The 20,869-nt window shown below is 54.0% G+C and overlaps 6 protein-coding genes across 7 annotated transcripts; 2 read left to right on the top strand and 4 right to left on the bottom strand.

Annotated features, from left to right (window-relative positions):
- Positions 1–164: 164 nt before the first annotated feature.
- CKM354_000406300 (uncharacterized protein) lies at positions 165–2,290 on the top strand (the record flags this gene model as incomplete). Its single annotated transcript, XM_044799287.1, has 6 exons — positions 165–315; positions 367–426; positions 504–853; positions 906–969; positions 1,099–1,774; positions 1,879–2,290. The coding sequence occupies 6 exons, from the start codon at positions 165–167 to the stop codon at positions 2,288–2,290; spliced, it is 1,713 nt and encodes a 570-aa protein (XP_044655222.1).
- Positions 2,291–2,750: 460 nt separating this feature from the next.
- On the top strand, positions 2,751–4,412 carry CKM354_000406400 (uncharacterized protein; the record flags this gene model as incomplete). Its single annotated transcript, XM_044799288.1, has 1 exon — positions 2,751–4,412. One exon carries the CDS (start codon positions 2,751–2,753, stop codon positions 4,410–4,412), a length of 1,662 nt encoding a protein of 553 aa, XP_044655223.1.
- A 232-nt stretch (positions 4,413–4,644) lies between these two features.
- Positions 4,645–5,925, bottom strand: CKM354_000406500 (uncharacterized protein; the record flags this gene model as incomplete). The annotated part of the gene is made up of 3 exons (XM_044799289.1): positions 4,645–4,773; positions 4,824–4,944; positions 5,000–5,925. The coding sequence occupies 3 exons, from the start codon at positions 5,923–5,925 to the stop codon at positions 4,645–4,647; spliced, it is 1,176 nt and encodes a 391-aa protein (XP_044655224.1).
- A 632-nt stretch (positions 5,926–6,557) lies between these two features.
- Positions 6,558–7,630, bottom strand: CKM354_000406600 (uncharacterized protein; the record flags this gene model as incomplete). Its single annotated transcript, XM_044799290.1, has 2 exons — positions 6,558–7,498; positions 7,594–7,630. 2 exons carry the CDS (start codon positions 7,628–7,630, stop codon positions 6,558–6,560), a joined length of 978 nt encoding a protein of 325 aa, XP_044655225.1.
- Positions 7,631–8,298: 668 nt separating this feature from the next.
- CKM354_000406700 (uncharacterized protein) lies at positions 8,299–14,385 on the bottom strand (the record flags this gene model as incomplete). Of its 2 annotated transcripts, XM_044799292.1 has the most annotated exons (2): positions 13,722–13,775; positions 13,864–14,385. In XM_044799292.1, 2 exons carry the CDS (start codon positions 14,383–14,385, stop codon positions 13,722–13,724), a joined length of 576 nt encoding a protein of 191 aa, XP_044655227.1. The 2 variants fall into 2 exon arrangements, with proteins under 2 accessions (XP_044655226.1, XP_044655227.1); XM_044799291.1 differs by having other exon boundaries at positions 8,299–14,385.
- Positions 14,386–16,617: 2,232 nt separating this feature from the next.
- On the bottom strand, positions 16,618–19,450 carry CKM354_000406800 (uncharacterized protein; the record flags this gene model as incomplete). Its single annotated transcript, XM_044799293.1, has 3 exons — positions 16,618–18,887; positions 18,941–19,092; positions 19,149–19,450. The coding sequence occupies 3 exons, from the start codon at positions 19,448–19,450 to the stop codon at positions 16,618–16,620; spliced, it is 2,724 nt and encodes a 907-aa protein (XP_044655228.1).
- Positions 19,451–20,869: the final 1,419 nt, after the last annotated feature.

The following is a 20,869-nucleotide window of genomic DNA, read 5'->3' on the forward strand; positions in this document are numbered from 1 at the left end:
GTTACATCTGCGCACCTGTCTTTAGCCGAGACGCAATGCTTCTGTTGGCGAAATGGCTCATGCATGTTGTAGCAGGCTTCACCAGAGCCATTGCTACATATTGCAGGCCAGAGCTCCCCTTGTTCAAGCCTTAGTCCATCCATCTTTACCTCTATTCCTTGATCATGGCACCAGTAGGAGGTGCTTCTAATTTCGACCAGGCGGCTCTCCAGCGTCGCCAGGCGTTGCAAGGCTCTTCTGGTCCAGCCGCCCTGGTCAAGAATGCCAAGGTCTTTGGTATTGCTTGCTTTGCATGCTTGGGAGGACTGCTCTATGGTATACACATTGCAAGCATGGCTTGCGTCCAGTGCCACTGATTATGTCCAGGTTACAATCAAGGTGTCTTCTCTGGTGTGCTTACAATGTATAGCTTCGATGCGCACATGGGTAAGTCAATTGGAGGGCAGCCTCACATCTCAAGACTTGACTGAGACATTTCGCTCACCGTTCATCGATCAATTCAGGCGTATGGGTGCGCAATCAAACCAAGAAGGGCTGGTTGACTGCCATTCTCGAACTTGGAGCTTGGGTTGGAACACTGTACTCTGGATTTCTGGCCGAGATCATATCGAGAAAATACGCCATCCTGGTGAACACCGCGATTTTTATTATCGGGGTTGTTGTCCAATGCACAGCTGTGACCGGAGTGGGCGCCAGCGCTATTCTTGGTGGTCGTTTCGTCACTGGTATGGGCGTCGGTAGCCTGAGTATGATTGTTCCAATGTATAACGCTGAGGTCGCTCCACCTGAGGTGAGAGGGGCTCTGGTTGGCCTTCAGCAGCTTGCTATTACCACTGGCATCATGATCAGCTTCGTAAGTATCAGACAGATGAAGAAACAAGGCCAACCTGCTGACGAAAGCGCAGTGGATCGATTATGGCACGAACCACATTGGAGGCACCGGCTCGGGCCAACAGGACGCAGCATGGTGTAAGTGCAGCCGCTTAACAGCATCGCCTCTCTCTGCCCTTTCTGGTCAGACGGTGCAGCCATGAGCGTCAACCTGACTAGAAATTGCACAACCGTCCCGGAAATACATACTAACTCTTTCATGATTAGTGGTCCCACTCGCGTTACAACTGGCGCCCGCTGTACTTCTTGGTGGCGGTATGCTTTTTATGCCCTTCAGTCCCCGTTGGCTCGTCCACCATGATCGAGAGGCCGAAGCCCGAAGGAATTTGGCCAGCCTCCGAGGCCTTTCTCAGGACCACGAGCTTATCGAGCTTGAGTTTCTGGAGATTAAAGCTCAGTCACTTTTCGAGAAAAGGACGACTGCTGAAGCCTTTCCTCACTTGGCTGATGGCTCCGCATGGTCCACTGTCAAGCTCCAGTTTGTTGCCATTGGGTCTCTGTTCAAAACCATGCCGATGTTCCGCCGCGTTATTCTTGCCACTGTCACCATGTTCTTCCAACAATGGACAGGAATTAACGCGATCCTCTATTACGCACCGCAAATCTTCCAAGGCTTAGGATTGTCGTCTAATAGTACATCGCTCCTCGCCACCGGCGTAGTGGGCATCGCAATGTGGCTTGCCACCTTCCCTGCAGTCGCCTATGTTGATAAAGTCGGAAGAAAGCCCATACTAATTTCTGGAGCGATCGGAATGGCGACGTGCCACATCATAATTGCTGTGATTACGGCTAAGAACCAGGACTCGTGGCCGTCTCACAAAGCAGCAGGCTGGGCAGCAGTCAGCATGGTATGGCTTTTTGTCGTTTTCTTCGGATATTCCTGGTAAGTCAGAATTGAAGTCTAGGCCTCGTGGCCCAGCGTGTCTCCGTGGCGCGGAGAGTGTCGCTGTTTTGGTTGCGTGGTGGTGGCTGACAGCCGTTTTTAAGGGGTCCGTGCGCCTGGATTGTCATAGCAGAGATCTGGCCACTCAGTCAACGACCATACGGCATCGCGCTCGGTGCGAGCAGCAACTGGATGAACAACTTCATCATCGGTCAAATTACTCCGGATATGCTGACAGGAATAACCTATGGAACATATATCTTGTATGGTGGACTGACATTTATGGGCGCGGCTTTCATCTGGAAATTCTTTCCAGAAACGAAAGGCCTGTCTCTCGAGGAGATGGACGTCATCTTTGGCTCGAAGGGTGTCGCACAGGCCGATACTGAAAGGATGATGGAGATCCATCGTGAGATTGGGTTGGAAGAAGTGCTCCGCCATGGGAGCGTTGCTGACACCCACGATCCCCACAATGAGAAGGCCGCCATGAAGCACAAGGAGTCGGAAGAATTGTAGATGCTTGTCTCACTCGAAGAAATAGTCTTGTGTGAATACGGGCTGACCACAAACGAAATTGTGCATCAGATATGTGTCTGAGTCGCGACTGCCTTCCGTAGTCGTCATCGGTGAATGCAAACTTTCTCCACGGACTGAGAAGAGTCTCACTTCCTGAGCCGAACTCAGAGGCGCGATCGTGCTGCAAAGACCTTCCTGAAGTTCGAATGTACGTACCGTCCGGCGATACCAAAGGTCAGCTTCATCCACGGTTGATGGTGAAGTCTTGGCAGACTATCACGTGAACGCGCGACGGGACGCGCCCCGTCACGACTGCCATCTTTGTAACTTGCCTTCACAACTTCTACTCTTGTCCTGCGTCGCCTCTCAAGCACCGCCGGCCTTTGATCATTCCACATATCCCACCAGCGCGGCGAACATCTGCCAAAGCCTGTCATGGAGATGAGTCGGCAGAATAGGCATGGAACGTCGCACAACACTGCTCGTTCACGCAGGCGCATCGAGTTCAAGGAAGGATGACGAACGGCATATCCAGCAAGTAGATGCGTACTTGGGACTTGGGAAATTTCGATCTGCGAAAGCGAGATCTTTGGCTATTCGCAACGTCGAGCTTGCGCCATCATCTACGAGATCGGTCCACCAGTCCGAAGTGGCGTTGGAGAATGCTGTTAGGGCACATGGCCAACATGAGAAGCGGAGCGTAAAGCGCAAACCCGTCGAGAACGAAGACCATAGATCAGAAGTTGCCCAGCCTCAGGACTCATCTGAGTACATCGACAATACTCAGCTCGCTTGCACTGCATTGGAAAGCCAACTTTTCACCGTCACCACGGCATCAACATCGAAGCATTTGACACCTCGAAATAGCGGCTGGTCCCCTCACGAGAGAGATGCCACGAGTGCGCTTACGCCTCGGCGACCTGTCGAAAGAATATCAGAGACTTCCCCCGCCAGCCAATATAACGGCAATGCCTTCACGATGATCAGTCCAAGGCGCCGCGCGGGAAGTGAGCCTGTCGTCGAGTCATCCTATACGAGAACTCCCATAGTCACTCACCCAGCCAAGTGCCCGCGGCGCTTATCCCCAGCTCACGATCGAGCTCAGCTCGATAGTGGCAGTCAGCCAGTGGAAAGAGTATTATACCCTCTCTTCGCTGGCGCGACTCATGACGCCGCAGGGGAAAAGCGGCGCGCTGAGAATGAACGTGATGGTGATGGAACCATTACTAGCGACGCTACGACATCTGAACTGCCCACCTCGTATTCCTTGAGCGATCTCGCATCCAACAGCAAGGATGGCAGTAAGCAGGATCGACCTCAGCTTGTCAATCGTTCCGTCAGCGACCCAGGACCGATAAGCAACTCGCTTGAGAAGAGCTGTTATCCTCAATCGTATGTGCTTCGATCTCCGCAACATGCCGCATTGAGCAACAGGTCGCCCGCTAAAGATGGCCTTCGGCGAACTATCACTGGTGAAGCTTCTCACTCTCGGGTGGATCTTACAGCTGGTCAAACTCTCGATCTCAAGGATACTCGGCCCGCGTCAACACAATCGAAAAGCCATGGACACATCGCTCAACAACAGACTGCCCTAGACCCAGCCGAAGCCGAGCTTCGCTCCCTTTCTCCAGAAATTCATCCACCGAAGCCAGCGACGTCTAATGATCGTTTTATTACACATGCTACGGAAGAGCTCAATGTTCTACGTGCCACATTCCTGGCGAAGTACTCACCTATCATGGTTGCTCGCCAGATATCTATGCACGAAAGAGGCCACTGGTCTGTCGATTGTTCTTCGTGGCGGGCTGCCCAAAAGCTGGCATTCTGGCGCCGCTTGGAGGTCTGGATTTCCAACGGCACAGCGGGGCACGATATTTGGTGTACAAGAATAGCAGATGTACGTCTGACTTCACGGAACAGATTCGGGGAGTCAGTCTTGCAAGCCGACTCAAGCAACAAATTTGAACACGTTCGTGTATATTGTTGGGGAGAACTGGTGGAGCATGTTTATCTCCTGCTTTACACAGCCAGTGAGGGCAGTGTCAGGAAACTTGGCTTGAAATGGATCGACTCGAAGGGCGACACTATTGTTCAGATGAGAGGGCCCACTGACCTGCGTTAATTATTCCAGTCAGTGGAAACCCACTCTCATACTTCCGCACTCTCTGGTAACGACCAGAGTAAATACGCTTCTGAGCTGTGCAACACATTGATCGCTGACGGAGACTCAAGATGAACTTGGACAACATGTATCGCAGTGTTGCTCCGAGCAAGTCATTAACACAGATTCTATTTGGCTTGAAAGCAGTCTGGGTATCAAAAACACGACCTATCCCCGCTGAAAGAACAGAAAATTACCACTTCTTCCCTTCCGTGAAACCGTCCATCATGCTGACCATGTAGTCTCGTCCCTTCGCAAAGCTTACGACAAAACCAGGGACCGACCACCCGTTGAACGCGGCAACGCCAGTCTTTGGACCGACCTGGATAGGTATTAGCAGATGCCAACATGGAAGTGAGAGGCTTGACTCACAGGGACAAATTGCGTCTCCTTTGGCACAAAGTTGTACGTCTTCTCCGCAACGTTGCCTGCTTTGGCCTCGGAGAGTAGGTCGTGGTCGATGTTGGCATGGAGCACGGGAAGAGAACTGTACCTGTTTATCGGGTCAATAAGACTGCTTCGAAGATGACTTTCAGTCAACAACCCACATGTTCATCACTCCGCCGCTGTCCACGCCTGAGACATCACCTGCGGCATAGACTCTTGCACCAGCCTTGTCGACCCGCAGAGTCTTCTCGTTCGTGCTCACGAATCCTTTGTTGTCTTTGAGGTCGTTGGGAAGCCATTCGGTGTTAGGTTGGACGCCAAAGGCCGGAATGTACACGTCAGCCTGAAGGGGTTCGCCACTGCTGAGTAGCACTTCTGTCTTTCCGTTTCCGAGATCATTCTGCCCGGTGACCTTTGTGTCATAGCGCACCTCCACGCCGACCTTCTTCAGGAGTGCCTCGGCCTTCTTCGCGCGGCTTTCGTTGAACACTGGCAACAGCTTCTTCCCGGCTGTGACGAGGACAATCTTCGCTTTGCCATGGAAATGCGCACCGAGTTCGCCTGCCGTCTCTACGCCGACTGGTCCTCCACCAGAAACGACGACGACTTCCGCCGACTTGAGCTTTGCGTTCATTTCGCGGAGGGCATTCTGCGAAACAGTGTGATCACCCTGGAAGCCAGTAAGAGGCGTTGGTGTCCTCACGCCAGTCGAAATGATGAGAGCCCAGTATTCAAGACTTTCGGTAGTTCCATCCGGCTTTGTCAAAGTCACCTTACGACTCTGTGTATCTAATGCAGAAGCAGAAGCCTGGTGGAAGACAAGCGAATCCTGAAGGTTGGTATATTGCTTGAATCCGTCCTTGATTGGCACAAAGCTTTTCTCGAGGCTCAGTTCTTCGACGCTGCAGATTTGCCTTGGAGCAGCGATGTGCCACCAGAAATGTGTTGAAGGATCAACGAGATGGAGAACATATTTGCCACTTCCAGAGCTTTTCAATTTTGGTAGAAGGTGTTTGCAGATGTGGTGTGCAGTTCCTAATCCTGCCCAGGCAACGCCGAGAACGACGATGTTCCGCGTTTCGCTCATTGTTGCTTCGGAGAAGTTGTCACTTGGTCGAAAATGTTCGGAAAGAATTGCAACAAATTCGAAGGCTTTGTCAACTCTTGAAAAATGATGTCGCAAGTTGTGATGAGAGTGAGGCAAAAGAAAACATCACTTCGAATCACAGCGTATATATGTGACGCTGCCGACGGTGCACAACTCTCGAGCTGACCACCGTCACCATAGAGATGACAGGGGAGATGAGACAAAAGGAGCGGCTGGAACAGGTTTAGCGTACAGTTTTGAGCGTTGTGATAGGCTGGGGAGCAGATCGCCGAGTGGTTTGCAAGCATGAGGCTGACATTGCGACTTGCGACACCTCGGCGAAGTTGAGATTCCGTTCGGTGATATTGGAAATAAAGTGATAGCATCCTTTTCTCGGCTGTGTACCATAGTGCGCCGTTCTGAGATTTCACGAAAGGAAGACTGGCTTCTAGCTCAAGTATTTGGGAACGTGGTGTTCTGGACAGGTCGGACAGCTAGAGCTAGGAAATTGCTGAGGCACAGTCGTTGAGATGAATTGAGTAGAGATCGCTCTATGCTATTCCTTCAGCGCACGCTGTTCCACAATGCAGTTGAGCTCGTCAATGGAATTAGGGCTTTCCTGTATGCCCACTTCACGCACCGATCTTGACTCTATCTTCCACGACCCGCTCGGCTCTCCGTATCAGCTCCTCATACACAGTCCACGTCAAAGCCGAGCTGACAGCTTTCCTTCCGATTCTCAAACTAAGCCCATAAAACATGCTTCGAACACCTTCCTCGGCCAACATCGTCCGCGCAGCTTGTACAAGATTCCTGTACTTTCCTGGAGCGATTTGCAAACGAGTCTTGATCGCATCGAAAGGGTTCGTCAATGTGGTAGCTGCCATTGCCGCTACTACGCCACTCATGAAGTTGATTGTGGCATTGCTGCCCATACTGCGCACTCCAGGTTGTCCATCCGGGCCAGGTACCAGCTTCGATAGCTTTGCAAGCTGAGCTTTCGATTGTTCGTATAATAGAACGTACAAGCCTGCGTATGGGGCGTCTCGCACAGCAGTGGCGCCAAAGCCCGCGAAGAACCCCCGCGCTCCTTCTGTTCGAATGATATCTCGTGCTGCGCTGGCCATCGACGTGTAAGAGTAGTGCGTACTCTCATATCTGACCTTGAGAACCGTGACAGGATTCATGATAAAACCCGCCGCAACTCTCGCTGCTGCTCCTGTCGCAAGATTCGCCACATTGCCGATCTTTGGCAGGACTGACGAGCTCTGACCTGCTCCAACGCCAGTAGTAGGTAGTCCAGGGACAGGTATTACAGGCATTCGAGAAACATATTCTCTCATCTGATTGAGCAATCCAAAGTATAATGCGCTACCGAAGCCCGTCCTGATGACCGAAGGAGTTGTGCCGCGCCATAGTGAACGGATAGGATTCGGTCCATCAAGAACGTTTCGTAGAGCCTGTCGCAGGGATCCCGCATTTGATTGTTGGACTCGAGTCTTCAGAAGATCTGCGGGCTGAAGTAATGCAGCACTGGCGCATCCAGATCCCAGGCCGGCTAAGAAATGAAAGCCTGTATACCAGATGTTAGCTGTAGATTCTCTGGATCTTGAAAGCCTCAGGCACCAAGAGTAGCAACATGTGGCGAAACGGAGGTCGAATACTCACCTACACTTGTCTTCTTGGTCTTACCGCCATCAGACATTGCGGGTCTCTCCGCTGATGGACTCCGGATATCAATGTGTAGACTCCATTCCGAAGCTAGTGATGAAGTGAGTGCTGAGTGCGCGTGTTGTCCCAAAAGATCTGAGCGAGAAGTCTGTGACGTGTGTGAAAGCACGGTGCTATGCGAGCCGAACACGTTCCGGCACGCGCGCATAGCGCCACCGCTTCTCTCATCCATCCTGACTGACCGGTCACGATTAACACAGTGCTGACATTATCGGCGTGAAGGCGGTGTGAGAGTAGTGATCAGAAGACGTTATCTACGACTATACGTGTGTGTGTGCCTCTTTCAATTACATTTACCGTTTCGGTTCAAACAATGTCCAAACAATACAGTCAGTCTCAAATAGCAGATTCCAATCTGGTGGTCGCACTGGGGTATCTTGCGCAAATGCATCAGATCCAAACGAAAATGACCGGAAACCATATTTTTCACACATCAAAAACCATCTTCAACAAATGAAATCCCTTCTCTTACGCACTGCTCTCCGTCTCCTCCGTCGCCTCGAACATCCATGGCGGCATATCCACAGACGCCAATGACGCCGTTGCGCTGCTCGGTGTCAGACTTTCCAGACTGACCATCTTCTTCAGCTCCAGCACAGCTTCTTGAACTGTCATTGCTCTTCTATGTCGGCCCGAGCGGGGTCAGGCGGCCTGTGGTTCGGAAAATTCACTCATAGGGGTCGGTTCCCCCATCTCATCTTGTAGACTTCTGAAGCCAGGCGGAGCCGCACTGTCAGGGATATCGTCGAGACTGTCGTCTTCTGCGAAGCTCTCCTCGACTTCATCAAGGACAATGGGCGCACTGTCTTCAGCATCTTGGTCGTAGCTCTGTTCATGGAACAAGGGTGCGTGAGCACTCTCTTGTGATGTGCCCGACGTTTGTCTGAATGGCACAGGTCGCTGACTGGTGCCCGACGAATGACGACTTCGTGGTCGCTCAGTGCCCGCACTTTGATGCGAGCCTCGCGAAACGGGTCGATTCGAGTGCGAGCTTTGCCTGCTGTTCAGGCGTGGTGGCGGGAGCTTGTCAGTCGACTCGGGGCGGGGCGAGCTGCGGAAGTTGCTTGCAGGGGGCGTCATGAGGCCCGACTGGTATCCCTTTGGCAATGGTGCTTGCGAAGGCGCGCCCTTTGATGGCGTCAGTCGGCCATCTGCATTGTAGCGTGGAGCATTCTTCAACGCCGAGCTTTCCATGTTCGCTCTCCATTTGCTGAAGGCACTGCTCAGCTGCTGCTGTGCGACTTTTGGAGTAGCGAGACTGCTCAGAAGAGCTGATGCTTGTCCCGTGACACTCTGTGCTTGTCCGCTGGGCCGAGCGAAGCGGTCCTTTTCTTCCTGCTCCATCTGAAGGTTGGCACGAAGGCGGATTGCGATATCGCGGCAGCGAGCACGGTCGAAGTTTGGCTTTTGAATCAGAGTGATCAGTTCGTTGAGCTCCTCGTTGCGCACAGCAAGAAGCTCGCGGAGGAAGGCAATCTCGTCCTCTTTCTGCTTCTTGGTCTGCCCCTCGTCCTCAGCATCTGCCTCGAGGCGCTCGATTCGTGTCTCGCGCTCCTGGAGTTGCTCTTGAAGGACTAGGATCGACTCGCGCAAAGCCTGTGGGGATATCTTTTCGGGCGGTCCGAAAGACGCTTGTGGTGCATATGCCGGAGACGCTACGGCCTTCGATGCTCTTGCTGTCTTTGCGGCATGTTGCGCTGCAGTCTTAGCAATTTCAAGTCTCTCTTCAAGATGAGCGCACCTCTCCTGGTAGTGCTGTAGCTTCTCATGCATGAGGTTGAGTCGTTCATTCAAGACAGACTCTACGCGGTCTTTATCCTCAAGAGCATGTCGCAGAGCACGCGAATGCTGGGATGTGAGCTCCTGAATACCAGATTCATACTTGTGCCGTGCCTCATCAAGGGCTACGCTGTTGGAATGGTTGACTTTTCGAAGCGCCTCTCGCTTGTCGGTCTCGGCTTGCTCTTGCAGATGTTCCTGGCGCTCCTTCATCGTTTCAAGCTCCATTCTTGCATTCTCCAGTTCCGAGCGCGTCCTGCCGAGCTCCGTCTCGAGCTGAGCGCGGACAAGGTTGACTCGGTTATTAGCAGCCTCAACTTCAGTCTCGAAAGCCATGCGTGTACGATGCACTTCGGCTCGTCCAGATTCCTGAGCATCATAGAACTGGCGCTCGTAACGAGCGGTCAGACCTTGCTGCTCGGTAAGTTGGGCTTGCAACTTGTGCATCATCTCCTGCAGCTCTTGGTTGGAGGACCTTGCGTGGTCGACGGCGTTGCGCGCTTCGGCATTCTCGACAGCAGAAGCACGAACGATGCGCATCTCGTCGACGAGCTGAGCACGTTCGCGAGCAGATACCAGCTGCTGATGTTCGAGAGCCTCAATCTTGGCGCGATACTCTTCCTCCTTCGACCTCCAAACGGCCTTCTCGCTGGCAAGTTGCCCAGCTGCAGTGGACATGTCCTCGTGGAGCTTCTCGAGGCGACGTTTCATGCCCATTGTAGACTCTTGGTACTCCTCAGCTTGACGGGTGAGCATATTGACGGTAGATTGTAGCTCCTCCCGGACTCGCTTGCCTTCTTCAGAATCATGCCGCCACTTGTGGCTCGAAAGGCGGTATTCTTCGAGCGTTGCTTGAAGAGCTTCTTTCTCGGCCTCAGAGTCTTCAATACGCTCCTGAGCTTTTTGGCGAGCCTCTTCGGCAACATCCAATCGCTCGATCCATGCTTCCCGCTCCTTCTCCATAACGCGCACTTTCTGCTCCTCGTCTCTAGCCGCGTCACGCTGAAGCTGCAGCTCTTCCTCGGCAAGGCGTAGCTGCGTCCGGACTTGGGATTCGCGCTCTTCGGCCAGCCGCAGTTGTCGTCGCGATTCGGCTTCCCGCTCTTCGATAGCTCGTCTTTGATTGGCCTCCTCAAGTGACTTTGCTAACGTCTCGTTCAGACGTCCTTCGAGCTCGAGCAATTCATCGCGCTTGGGCCCTTCTTGTTCTGCTGGCGTGGTCGACTCTGGTTGTTTCCTAACAGTCTCCTCTACTACGGCACGAATGTCGTCCAATTCCAGGTTGGAAGAAGCAGCACGCGCAAATGATACCTTCATATCAGCCAAGACAGTGTGCAGGTCGGCGATATCCATGGCTTGCTGTTGCATGCGTTTCGGACTTTGCTCCCGCAGCGCCTCGAGAACGGCGAGCTTGATTTGGTCAATGCGCTTATCGCGACCGCGGGAGATTGGTCGAGTCTTGTGTTCGTCAGAATGCTCGTCCTCGTCATCCGCATCACTTTCAACAGTAGACGGTGTACGCTTCAGCTGCAAGTCAGAAGACTTGTTACGCCTGATGACGGTGTTCTGAATGCTTCGTAAGCTTTCTTCAAGTGGAAGAAGTCTGCTTTCCACAGCGCGGCCGATGAGTTTGTCGATGTGATTATCGAAGAAAGTGCTTCGCTGGTCAAACTTCTCTGCATCGGGAGGAGACAGCATGTCGGACCAATCACTGGTAGGTACCTCCTCTGCCTTGTTGAGTTGTCGCACATGCGGGTAACCGGGGAAAGCCATGTCACTGAGGTCTGTCGTGCGATCAAGCTGTGGTGTAGCGCTCGTATCCTGGCGACGTGGGCTGGGACTGGGCACTTCCCGACGGCCCCAGTCTGCCAGATATGTCACACCCTTCATTGGATGAGAACCTGGACTTGGCATTCGCATTGGTGTGGGCTCTCTCTCAGATTCCGTGGCATTCAGATGGCGCATGACGGCATCAATCTCGTCGAATGAAGGACCCGCGTCTGTTACGATATCGATGCGTTCCTGCGAAGCTCGCTGTGGCCTGTCCTGGAAGGCACGTGTATCCAAGCCGAACGACAAAGGCTGTGCGATAGGTGAAACCACTCTTGGGCCTTCTTCCCTGATCTCACCTTCTTCAAGGTCGCTGATAGAGTCGTAACGCTGGTCTTCTGCAGCTGCATTGACTTCGCCGGTCTCAGCAGGCGCGGTTGCTGGTGGCTGGAACGGCTTGGCCAACGCTGATAGCGATGTCGAGTGCTTGTGGCCATGCTTGGGCTGTGCTTCAGCTCCGACAGTTGTGGCTTCTTCCTGCTCAAACACCTCTCCTTTACTGGTCTCTGCAGTGATTTCAGAAATCTCAGTAACGGCATCTTCGGCATCTACCTCAGCTTCCGCCTCTTCCAATGTAGACATAGGTCTCTCGGGAACATTAGAACCGAGCACTCTTTCGGCCGGTACAGGGAAGGCGGGCACGTCGGAGGGCAGCGCAAATTGTGGAACCTGGTCTCCGTCATCACGCATCTTGCGACCTCTCTTTGCATTGCCTTGCTGGATACGTCCTTCATCATCCACTGGCTCTTCCGAGTCGGACGATGCCTTCGGCGTCGGAGGCTTCACGATTGCAATAGCCTTAGATCTACGCGCAGGCTTGACGATGTCTGGGATATCAACTTTTCCGAAAATCTTTGGAAGTTCGTCAACGATTGTGGATGGCGGATTCATTGGCTGTTTCGGAGCGTCTGATCCGAATGCAGGACCTGAGGCTGAGAAGCTGAAATCGGACGACGTGGGCTTGAACGTTGCGGCATTGGCGTTGAAAGACCCAGAAGACTGATGCCTGTTGTGTCCGATCATTCGCCCTGCATCTGGTGCCGGTGCTGCCAATACCGGCGCGAATGACTGCGTGTCGAAAGTCGGGATCGTAGTCGGTGCCCCAAACGTGAATGGCTGAGAGGGCTTGAATTCCGCACTGGGGTTGAACGTGAAGGATGGAGCGGCGACGTTGAAACGCGTGGTTGCGCTCTTCTTCCGGCTATGCGCAGATTCCTGCACTGGTTGATCGCCAAGCGGATCCCTTTCAACCTTTGGTGCTGGTTGCTGTTTGTCCTTGGGGGCAACAATGGCTACCACATCAGGGGATTTTGATTCAGCCTGTGAGTTCTCTGACTCTTCCGCCAGTTTGACGACATCGCGGTTGACAGTCTTCTCTCGCTTTTCAGCTTCGAGAAGGTCGCGCTCGAGCCCTTCACTAATATTGTGCCGATGACCTTTCGGTGTGGGGACTACAATTTCTGTACTGGCTTGAACCCTCTTGTGCGGCGGCACATACGTGGACGCTTCAGCCTCTTCGGCTTCATCTTGCTCCTCTTCGTCATCCTCTGCGAGCTCCGGAAGGGCCGGGGTGGGCCGCAGACTAGATCCGTGCGACCCGTACGGCAGAAACGAGTTAGGCATCGAGGGTGCCGCCATCGACTGCGAGTATGCGTGTTGCTTGCGCCGATAATCTTCGACCAATCCTCTGCTGTAATCTTGCGGAGATTGTGGGAGGATTTGCTGGCTCAAGGGGGATCCTGGTCCTCGGCCAAGATCTTGCCGCAACGCAGCGATCTGAGCTGGCGATCCGCCACGAGGCAACATTCCTTGTTGCAAGTTAAACGGTTGCTGTTGCTGATTGAAAGCCTGGAATACTTGAATGCTTGGAGACTGTGCCTGCAAACCTGGAATGCCCGGGGACATGCTCGTAGGGAATTGCGACTGAGGCTGTGAACCTGGGAAACCGATCGAGCTTCCAGTGAACGTTGAGTGCCTGTGCATGTGGCCAAAGGGTCCGTTCATTGGCGATATAGGTGAGGCGACAGACATAGTATGAGAGTGGCCACGCATCAGAGTTGGCCTGCCCATGCTCGAGGCTGAACCAGTTGGGATCGGTGGCGAGAAGGGCAGAGGTGGGTATTGCCCCGACGATTGTCGAGACAAGTCTTGCATCTGTCCAGCCACAGGAAGTGGTGGCAGAGGTGCTGGCTCGTCAAAGCCCAGGGAGACGCCCAAAGCCGCCAACTTTTGCTCAGTGAGGAAGTCCATGTATGCCTTCCATTTGGCGAGATCCGGCAGCATGACATTGATCTGATCCTTCGTTCGAGGCACACGCGCTTCACGCTCGTCCGGGAAAATGTCCTTGACTTGGGCGGGTCCATCTCGAATGCTCGACTCCTCGGTGAGATCGTAGCCTGAAGTGCTGTAGCCAGCGTCCTCGAAAGTCTTGATACGCGAGGCAATTTCTTCCTTGCTCATTGGCTTCGGAAAGCCAGCGGCCTCGTAGTCGTATCGTGGAATCGCGATGACTATGTTCTTCCCACGCCAGCTGACCCTCTTCTTCAGTCGTGGCGGTTCGAGCCTCGAAGGAGAAGGCGTGGGCGCCGGTGCGCTCACTTTCGGAGGGCCTGGCACAAGCGAGGCGGGCAAGTCGGCGAGAGTGGCAGTGGGACTCTCGTGTCCTGCCTCTGGGGCACCTTCAGGATCGCTGCTTCCATTGATTTGGGCCAAGAGTGCTTCCTGCTTGGCTATCGCGGCTTCCTTTGCTGCGGCGTCTCGCGCTTGCTGATCGGCCACTTCTTTCACCAGATCGCGCTCCTCATCTTCCGGCGGAGGCGTGTCCGCCCATCTCGACGCCATGACGCTCTTCGGCACAAAGTTGGGATCGACCTCCTCCTTCTGCTGCTTCTGCGGCGCCGTATTCGCTCCAGACCTCGGAAGTGACTCTTGCTCAGACAGCTCCTTTCTTTTCTGCTTCTCCTCCTCCTCCGGCGTCGCCGCCCATCGCGACGTCAGCAGGTCCTTGGGCAACTGCTCCGTCGTGTCTGCACTGTTCAGCTCCTCTCCCGCTCGCTCGAGTGGGTTTTCTGCACTCGCATCTGGCGTTTCCGCCCATCGTGATGCTAGGAGGCTCGACATGGTGTCGTCTCCTCTGTCACCTCGCAAGGTATCCCAGAAGCTCTGCTGGTCCAACGTGCGATTCTCCTCGCGACGTTTGTGGCCCGGCCGTTTGACCTTCCCACCAACGGATGCTCTACGCGGTCCTTCGGCGTCTGACGTGCTCGCGTCACTCCACCAATGCGCACGCTCCGACTGCTCGAGACGCTGTGGCAGATCTACCCAGCGCTGCGTCCTTGACCGAGGTGTCTGGTCGTCGAAAATACCAAGCGGAGAAGTATTAGGAGCTACTGGCAAGCTGAGATCTGCCAGGCGAGAGGGAATGAGATGTTCCAACCCAAAGCTCGCGGGGGACGACTGAAGCTCGCTGTTATCCTCGAGAGGGTCTAGTTGCGAGAATGCAGTGTGCGCGGACCTTGAGCCAGGCGAGGATGAGAAGTTGTACACCAACGGGGAGCCCCAAGGTGCTGTGTGGTAGTCGGACTGGTTATCTCGGCTCCGCACGCTGGCTGGCGTTCGAGGAGGAGGCAAGCGCGAGAGATCGGGGCTCAGTGTGGGCGGTGAGAGCAGGGAGGGCTCGCGATCACGTCCTCGTCGTTCGGCGGGCGGATCAGCTAGAGCAGCATCTTTGACAACGACAGGCGGCGACGTTGGAGCAAACGCGGCGGTCGACGTGGTGGTGTCGGTGGCTATGGTGTAGCATCATCAGTATCGTCGTCCATTCACCAACAATATTCGCGGCGTCCGGCTGAGCAGCAACGGCCAGCCAGTGACTTCTCCTCACCTTCCACGTTTCCAACAGTTCGCGAGCGACAGACGTCCCGTCTCTATCGCTCCAATGGATATAGTGTCCTGCTGCTCCGTCGTCTCCCACACACGACTCTTGTACTTCTCCGACGCGTCCTGGCACCAGTCCTGAATGTCTTGCAGGGAACACCGGCCAGAATTTCCTCCTGACGCGCTCCGCTCAATTCGGCTTTCTTTTTGGTGATTTTCCGAGCAATGGCTACAAATGAGAGGGAAAGGAACGACGAGTCTGCATCGAAGAGCAAATGTATGTAACAAGACCAGGCATCATACGCAGGACAAACACGCCGGACAGAACGAGTTGCATGCACCCGGAGCGGCGATGGAAAGTCGGGAGAGTCGTTCGTTCGTCCAGAAGCAAGGAAAGGGAGCAGGCGTCCGTGCTCTGGGGGCCCGAGGAAGGACTCCCATCCAACGACATTGCGACACGACACGTGAATGACACTACTTCGAACACCACCCAACTTCAACTGCTGCCGCATCGGGCTTACATGCGTGGGACGCGCTTCTGCAGCTTTCCGTCAGCATGTGAGACTTCTATCATCATGCTCGACAACACCGCGTCCCTCCAGCATGAAATAACCCCAACACGATGCTCAACATCAAAAGCATTTCGTCACGTGGCGTCGAGCGTGCAGCGCGAAAAGTTGAATCCCAGCCTAATCGGGGTGTAGCCTAGGAACGATCCGCTTCTGTTCATCAGAGCTCCAGCGAGAGAGAATTGAATTCAATGCCTTCAAACAGCTCGGTAGCTTCGAGAGCATCCACGAAACTTCACGGATCGTCTCGGACGGCTTGTCTAGACGTCACTCACGGTCGTAGGAGACGTCTTTGAAGCATCAACAAGAAGCAGCGTACAGTAGTTCTTGCGATCGAGGCATCGTTTTACCACGAACTCCGCCGTCGAACCGGGTAATGTTGATGAATTGTTCACTAATACAATCTGGCCATTGCTGGCAAGCAAACCTGGGACTACATATCATACTGCGTATTTTGCTCGCTCGAAGGATTCGAGTGCTTTCTGGATTCTTGTATCTCTGCCTCATCCAACGTATCCGATGCACTCTATCTCGAGAAGTGAGGCAGGCGTGGAATTAAGGTCGCGAGGAGAGATCAAAAAATATCGAATTTTCGTTCCGTCGTTTCCAAGTAGGCCGCGTTCTGATCAATTAATTGGTCACTGGAAATTCAAGGCATCTGAAATTTCGGGGACGCGCTCTTGCACTGCACATACTCTGCTGGAACTTTTGGTTCTGATTGTATTCAAACATCACACATCTTACATTTTTACATCTGTCATGATATCTGCCATCACTGAATCATTTTTTTCAGCCGTCTCTGTTATAAATTCCACAGAACCCACGTCATAACCTTTTCATAAGCCTTTTGATTCTCCAGGTCATTCGCATAACTCATACCCTCTGGAGAGTGTCCCTTTCTCGAGCCCTAAGCACTAACCGTCAAAGCCTTGATATCCCCTTCTCTCGAAAAACTGATATCCTTACTCAGACTGACATCCTGTCCCAATTCATTCATCGCAGTAACGCCCATGACACCAGTCATCGGTGTATCTTTCGGAGGGCTCAGTCCTGCAGTTTCTTTCATGGCGTGTAACCAGGCTTCATCCATAAAGCCTCCGCTTTCGCCGGACATGGCTGCATAAGCGCCCTCATCGAGACCCCAGACATCACCGGCAGCATCGAGGTTGATCAGGCTGTCGAAGTCTGGCTCGAATTCGGGTGCCATGTTGATTAAGCTTGGGAAATTGGTTGCTCCGCTGCTTTCGTCGTGTTCTCCCATGCCAGAGTCGTGCTGTGTGGCGTGCCCGTCGCTTCCGGGAGGTGTGGATGCTAGGTAGTTGTTCAATTTGCGAGCGATGTCGTCGTCTGTCATAGATGTCGACGCAGCGCCCATGTTCGAGAGATTCAGCAGACGATTATCGCGGTCGCTGCTATCGCCGATTCCGTTGGCGGAATCTGGTGGAGGCGTGATCGCGCCGCTGCCTGATCGCTCGATGGCTGGACGCTCGTCTGCTGGCATTACACCCAATCTCTTGCCAACTCCCAATAGGTCCTGAGCAGACGTGATAACGCGTCGTTCGCGGACTTCGTCGGTTTTCTGAGGAAGACTAATTTCCGCCTTTCGAATAGCGGCTTCGAGGAATGCGGTACTGTAGTCTGCTGCTGCGTAAATGTCGCGAAGTCTGCTCATGATCTGCATGCATTGACAGAAGCCTTGGAGACTGGTTCTCCTGGTCACCTCGTCTGGAGCTTTGATGTCGAGAAGATGAATGATGATCGCCGGAAGGAGGACTGTGATTCCTGAGGTGGGCAAATACCGCACCATATCGAGATCGTAGAGGCGATATGCAATGCTCGTGATTTCGCTCGCAGCGAGCCGCACAGCTTTGCGTGAGTGATCGAGCTGTTCCGTCTGCTGCTGTCGTGGAGGAAGCGCTGTGGATGGCAGGACCTGAGGGCGATGCAAAGCGGACAAGGTCGCAAAGTAGATCATATGCAGCAGACTGCGATTGAGCACAAGCGAGTCCCTGCCAGAATCGACGTCTGTCCATGTAGGAATCGCGTATTGTGCTTCATCGGGAAGCTCTGACTTCCACTGCTCCAGCTCCGCATTGCATGTCTGTACCTCCGTCTGCTCGGGATCGCGCTTTTTCGCAACGAGGCGGACCGTGGTCACCGTATTGCCCTCGTCAGAAACTACGCCGTGATTGCTATTCAACACTGAATATTGCACACTGAGAACGTGGCTCATGCAGATGCAAAGCTTCGCGTTCTGAATGCACATAATGTTCAGCTGCCTTTGCATGTCCAAATCTCGGAGCAATTTGCAGCTCGCCGGAATACACGATGGTCCTTCGGGAAGCACAGCACATTCGAAATCGCTGAGTTCCAGCATTGGAACATCGAAATCCGCGTTTTTGATACGAGTTGGCCGACGCATTCCCAGTGCGACCAGACGATCACGCATGTAGGTTGACCACCAAATGCGTTTCCACAATTTCTTCCTCGCAGGATCCATAGCAGCTGATTTTTCTGGATTTCTATGGAGTCCGATTGTATGCGACAGTGAGACTGCAATCCCCATCCAGTGGTGGCTATCCTTCTGGTCATCCGGCGTCTCATACCAGTAGGTCATAAGCAGAAGTGATTGGATCAGACATATGCGATCGACCTCGATATCAAAATCATAGAGAGTCCTCGTTTTGGTGAAGAAAGCTCGCCGGGCGTCTCTCCTGGTTGCATACCCCGCAGCCTTGAGGAAGCGCATATCGACTGATGCAACGGCGCAGAACATCATAGCCTGGAATAGTAACAGGCTGATGGGCGAATTTCCATCGTTCCTATCGATCGTGGCTACCAGGTCGTGGATATTGAGCAATGGCATGAATGGATGTATGAATTCCACATAACTCCGAAGTAGTTCATCGCGGAGCTGCTGGTTTGGTATCGTCAAAGCTCCCTTCTTCTCCAAGTACAAAATGTCCTCCACATCGAGTTTCGAGGGTAGCGGTTTGATATAATTCGGCAGGCTGTAGGACGGCTGCTGTGGTAGGTTGAATTGAGGCATCACGGCAGCCGGGCTCGACATGGAGGGTTTGTGAGTCAGTCGCTGTAGGTTCATCATCATATCTGACGTGTAAAGATTTGGCCTGGGGTGATCTGAAGACATGGACATGCTTCGCCCGAGATCCTGATCTGTGGTGACGTTCAGCATTTAAACACCTTGCATACTCATCACTGCAACTCACACAAAGCATGTGGGACATGTTCAGAAACCGATTCTTTCCTCATTGGCGCATATGGTGGTGCTGCAGACATGGGAAACACGGAAGGCTTGTTGAATGGCAAACCTCCCTTGCCGAGCTGCGGCGAAGCTCCCAAGTCGTTCGACGTCCATTTCCTGTACAGTTTGTTTAGAACGAGACCGCGACAGTCGCGAACAAGCCCAAAACTCACTTCTTGCGCTTGCTCTCCGACACAATGCATTCGACCTCGTCGAGGCGGCAATTGGTGCAGGGCGGGCCGTGTTCGACAACATTGCAACGGACTTTGCGCGAGCGACAGCACTGACAAGCCTTGGAAGCTCTTCTCTTGACGCTCTTGTTCGGTCGCATGCCATTGGGCTTGAGTCCGGCATCGGTGGAGGTGCGCTTGTTGGACGAGGACTGCGGAGGAGCATGTGTCTGCACGTCAATGGTCTCAGAGGGCGAAGATGACGTCTCCGACATGGCGGGCTCTGGAATGGCTATGGAGCCCATGGTTGCATGCCAGCTACGATTGAGCGAGCTGTGGTTGGAGGTGGAGGGGACGAGACAGTGGTAATGGGGAATGCAGCGGAAAAGAAAGCACGTCTTGGGCGAAGCTAGAGATGAAGCGCCAACCTTGACCAGCGCCTGCGATCCTCGTAACGCTCCACCTCAGAGGGGCATGGTGTGGATGATATGAGATGGCCCCAACCTTCTAGCGTGCCGCGACTTATCTCCGAAGTAGCGTGGGTGCAGGCAGAGGGCACACGACGCCGCAGCGCGCTCGCTAGCAGCAGTCTCGACCAAGCCCCAGGCTCGCGTCGGCACAGCTGCTGCGTGGATAGGTAAGCTGGAGGAATGGGAACCTGGGCGGGTCGACGACCTGCGTATCCTGGCTGCCGCATGTGCCGCCGGCCGTGCGGTGGTGGGTGTCTCTCGTTGCCAACGCCAAGTGGCGCAGGGCAATGGTCGCGAAGAGCGGAGCCCCATCTCGCGCTACTGCCAGAAAGGCGGAGATGATGGAGTCTGCCGTGCACAAATCTGCGGCCGGAGGGTCTTCTGGGCGCGGCGGTTGTCGCTGGCGCTCTTCATCGTCGCGCCCGTTTACCGCGTCCCAGGCCCAGTCCCTAGCAAGCTCCACAAGATACCGTGATGACCAGAGCCGCAATCGGCGTGTGTTGGGGCGGCGGCCATGTCGACGCAGCTGACTCCGCACGCGAGTCTCCGCGGTGAGCGCGCAGCAAGTTTGGAGGCTGCCCCAGTACAAGTGTACAACTCTCGACCAGACACTTCCACGTGATGGAATACGCTCCGCAAACGGACGTTGGAAGCGGAGAGGAAGCGTCGTGGATCAACGATCAAGCGACTCGGATCCGGCGCGTTACGTTTGACCCTGTTGCTGTCGTCGAAATAGCCACGGCCATTGGTCCCACATCATCCCCATTCGTTCGGCTCCGGCGAATGCACGCTCAGCCAGGGCATAACTCTCGTGCGTACAGCGCTGCTTCTCACCGTGACATTCGTTATTCCCATGATTGCATGCATAATCCAACGCGTCATGCTGGCCACAGCTTTTTGCGGAGAGCGGAGGTGTGCTGTCGAGGGCAAGAAAGCCGCGCTGGACAAGCGAGAAAGTCATCAGCACTCGAGGCTTTTGAGTGGCTGTTCGGTCCAAAGGCGGGCACATGGTTGAGCCACAAAAGTCAATCGTGCTGGTCCTCCACTGTCGCGCTGAACCTGGAGAGACAGAATGGCCATGGACACTTCTTCACGCTAGCACTGAGACATTCTGTTCACTTGAGGCTGCACGTCCGAGCAGTGGTCAGCAGCAAGTACAATCGTCGAGAGGTTCTATATGAGCCATCAGGCGCACTGCTGCGTCAACATCTGCTCATTGCCCAAGCGTGCTATCTCACTCCGCTTTGGTCTGCA

Source organism: Cercospora kikuchii (genome assembly GCF_019650295.1).
Source record: "Cercospora kikuchii DNA, contig_00002, whole genome shotgun sequence".
In the NCBI taxonomy this organism is placed as follows: domain Eukaryota; kingdom Fungi; phylum Ascomycota; class Dothideomycetes; order Mycosphaerellales; family Mycosphaerellaceae; genus Cercospora; species Cercospora kikuchii.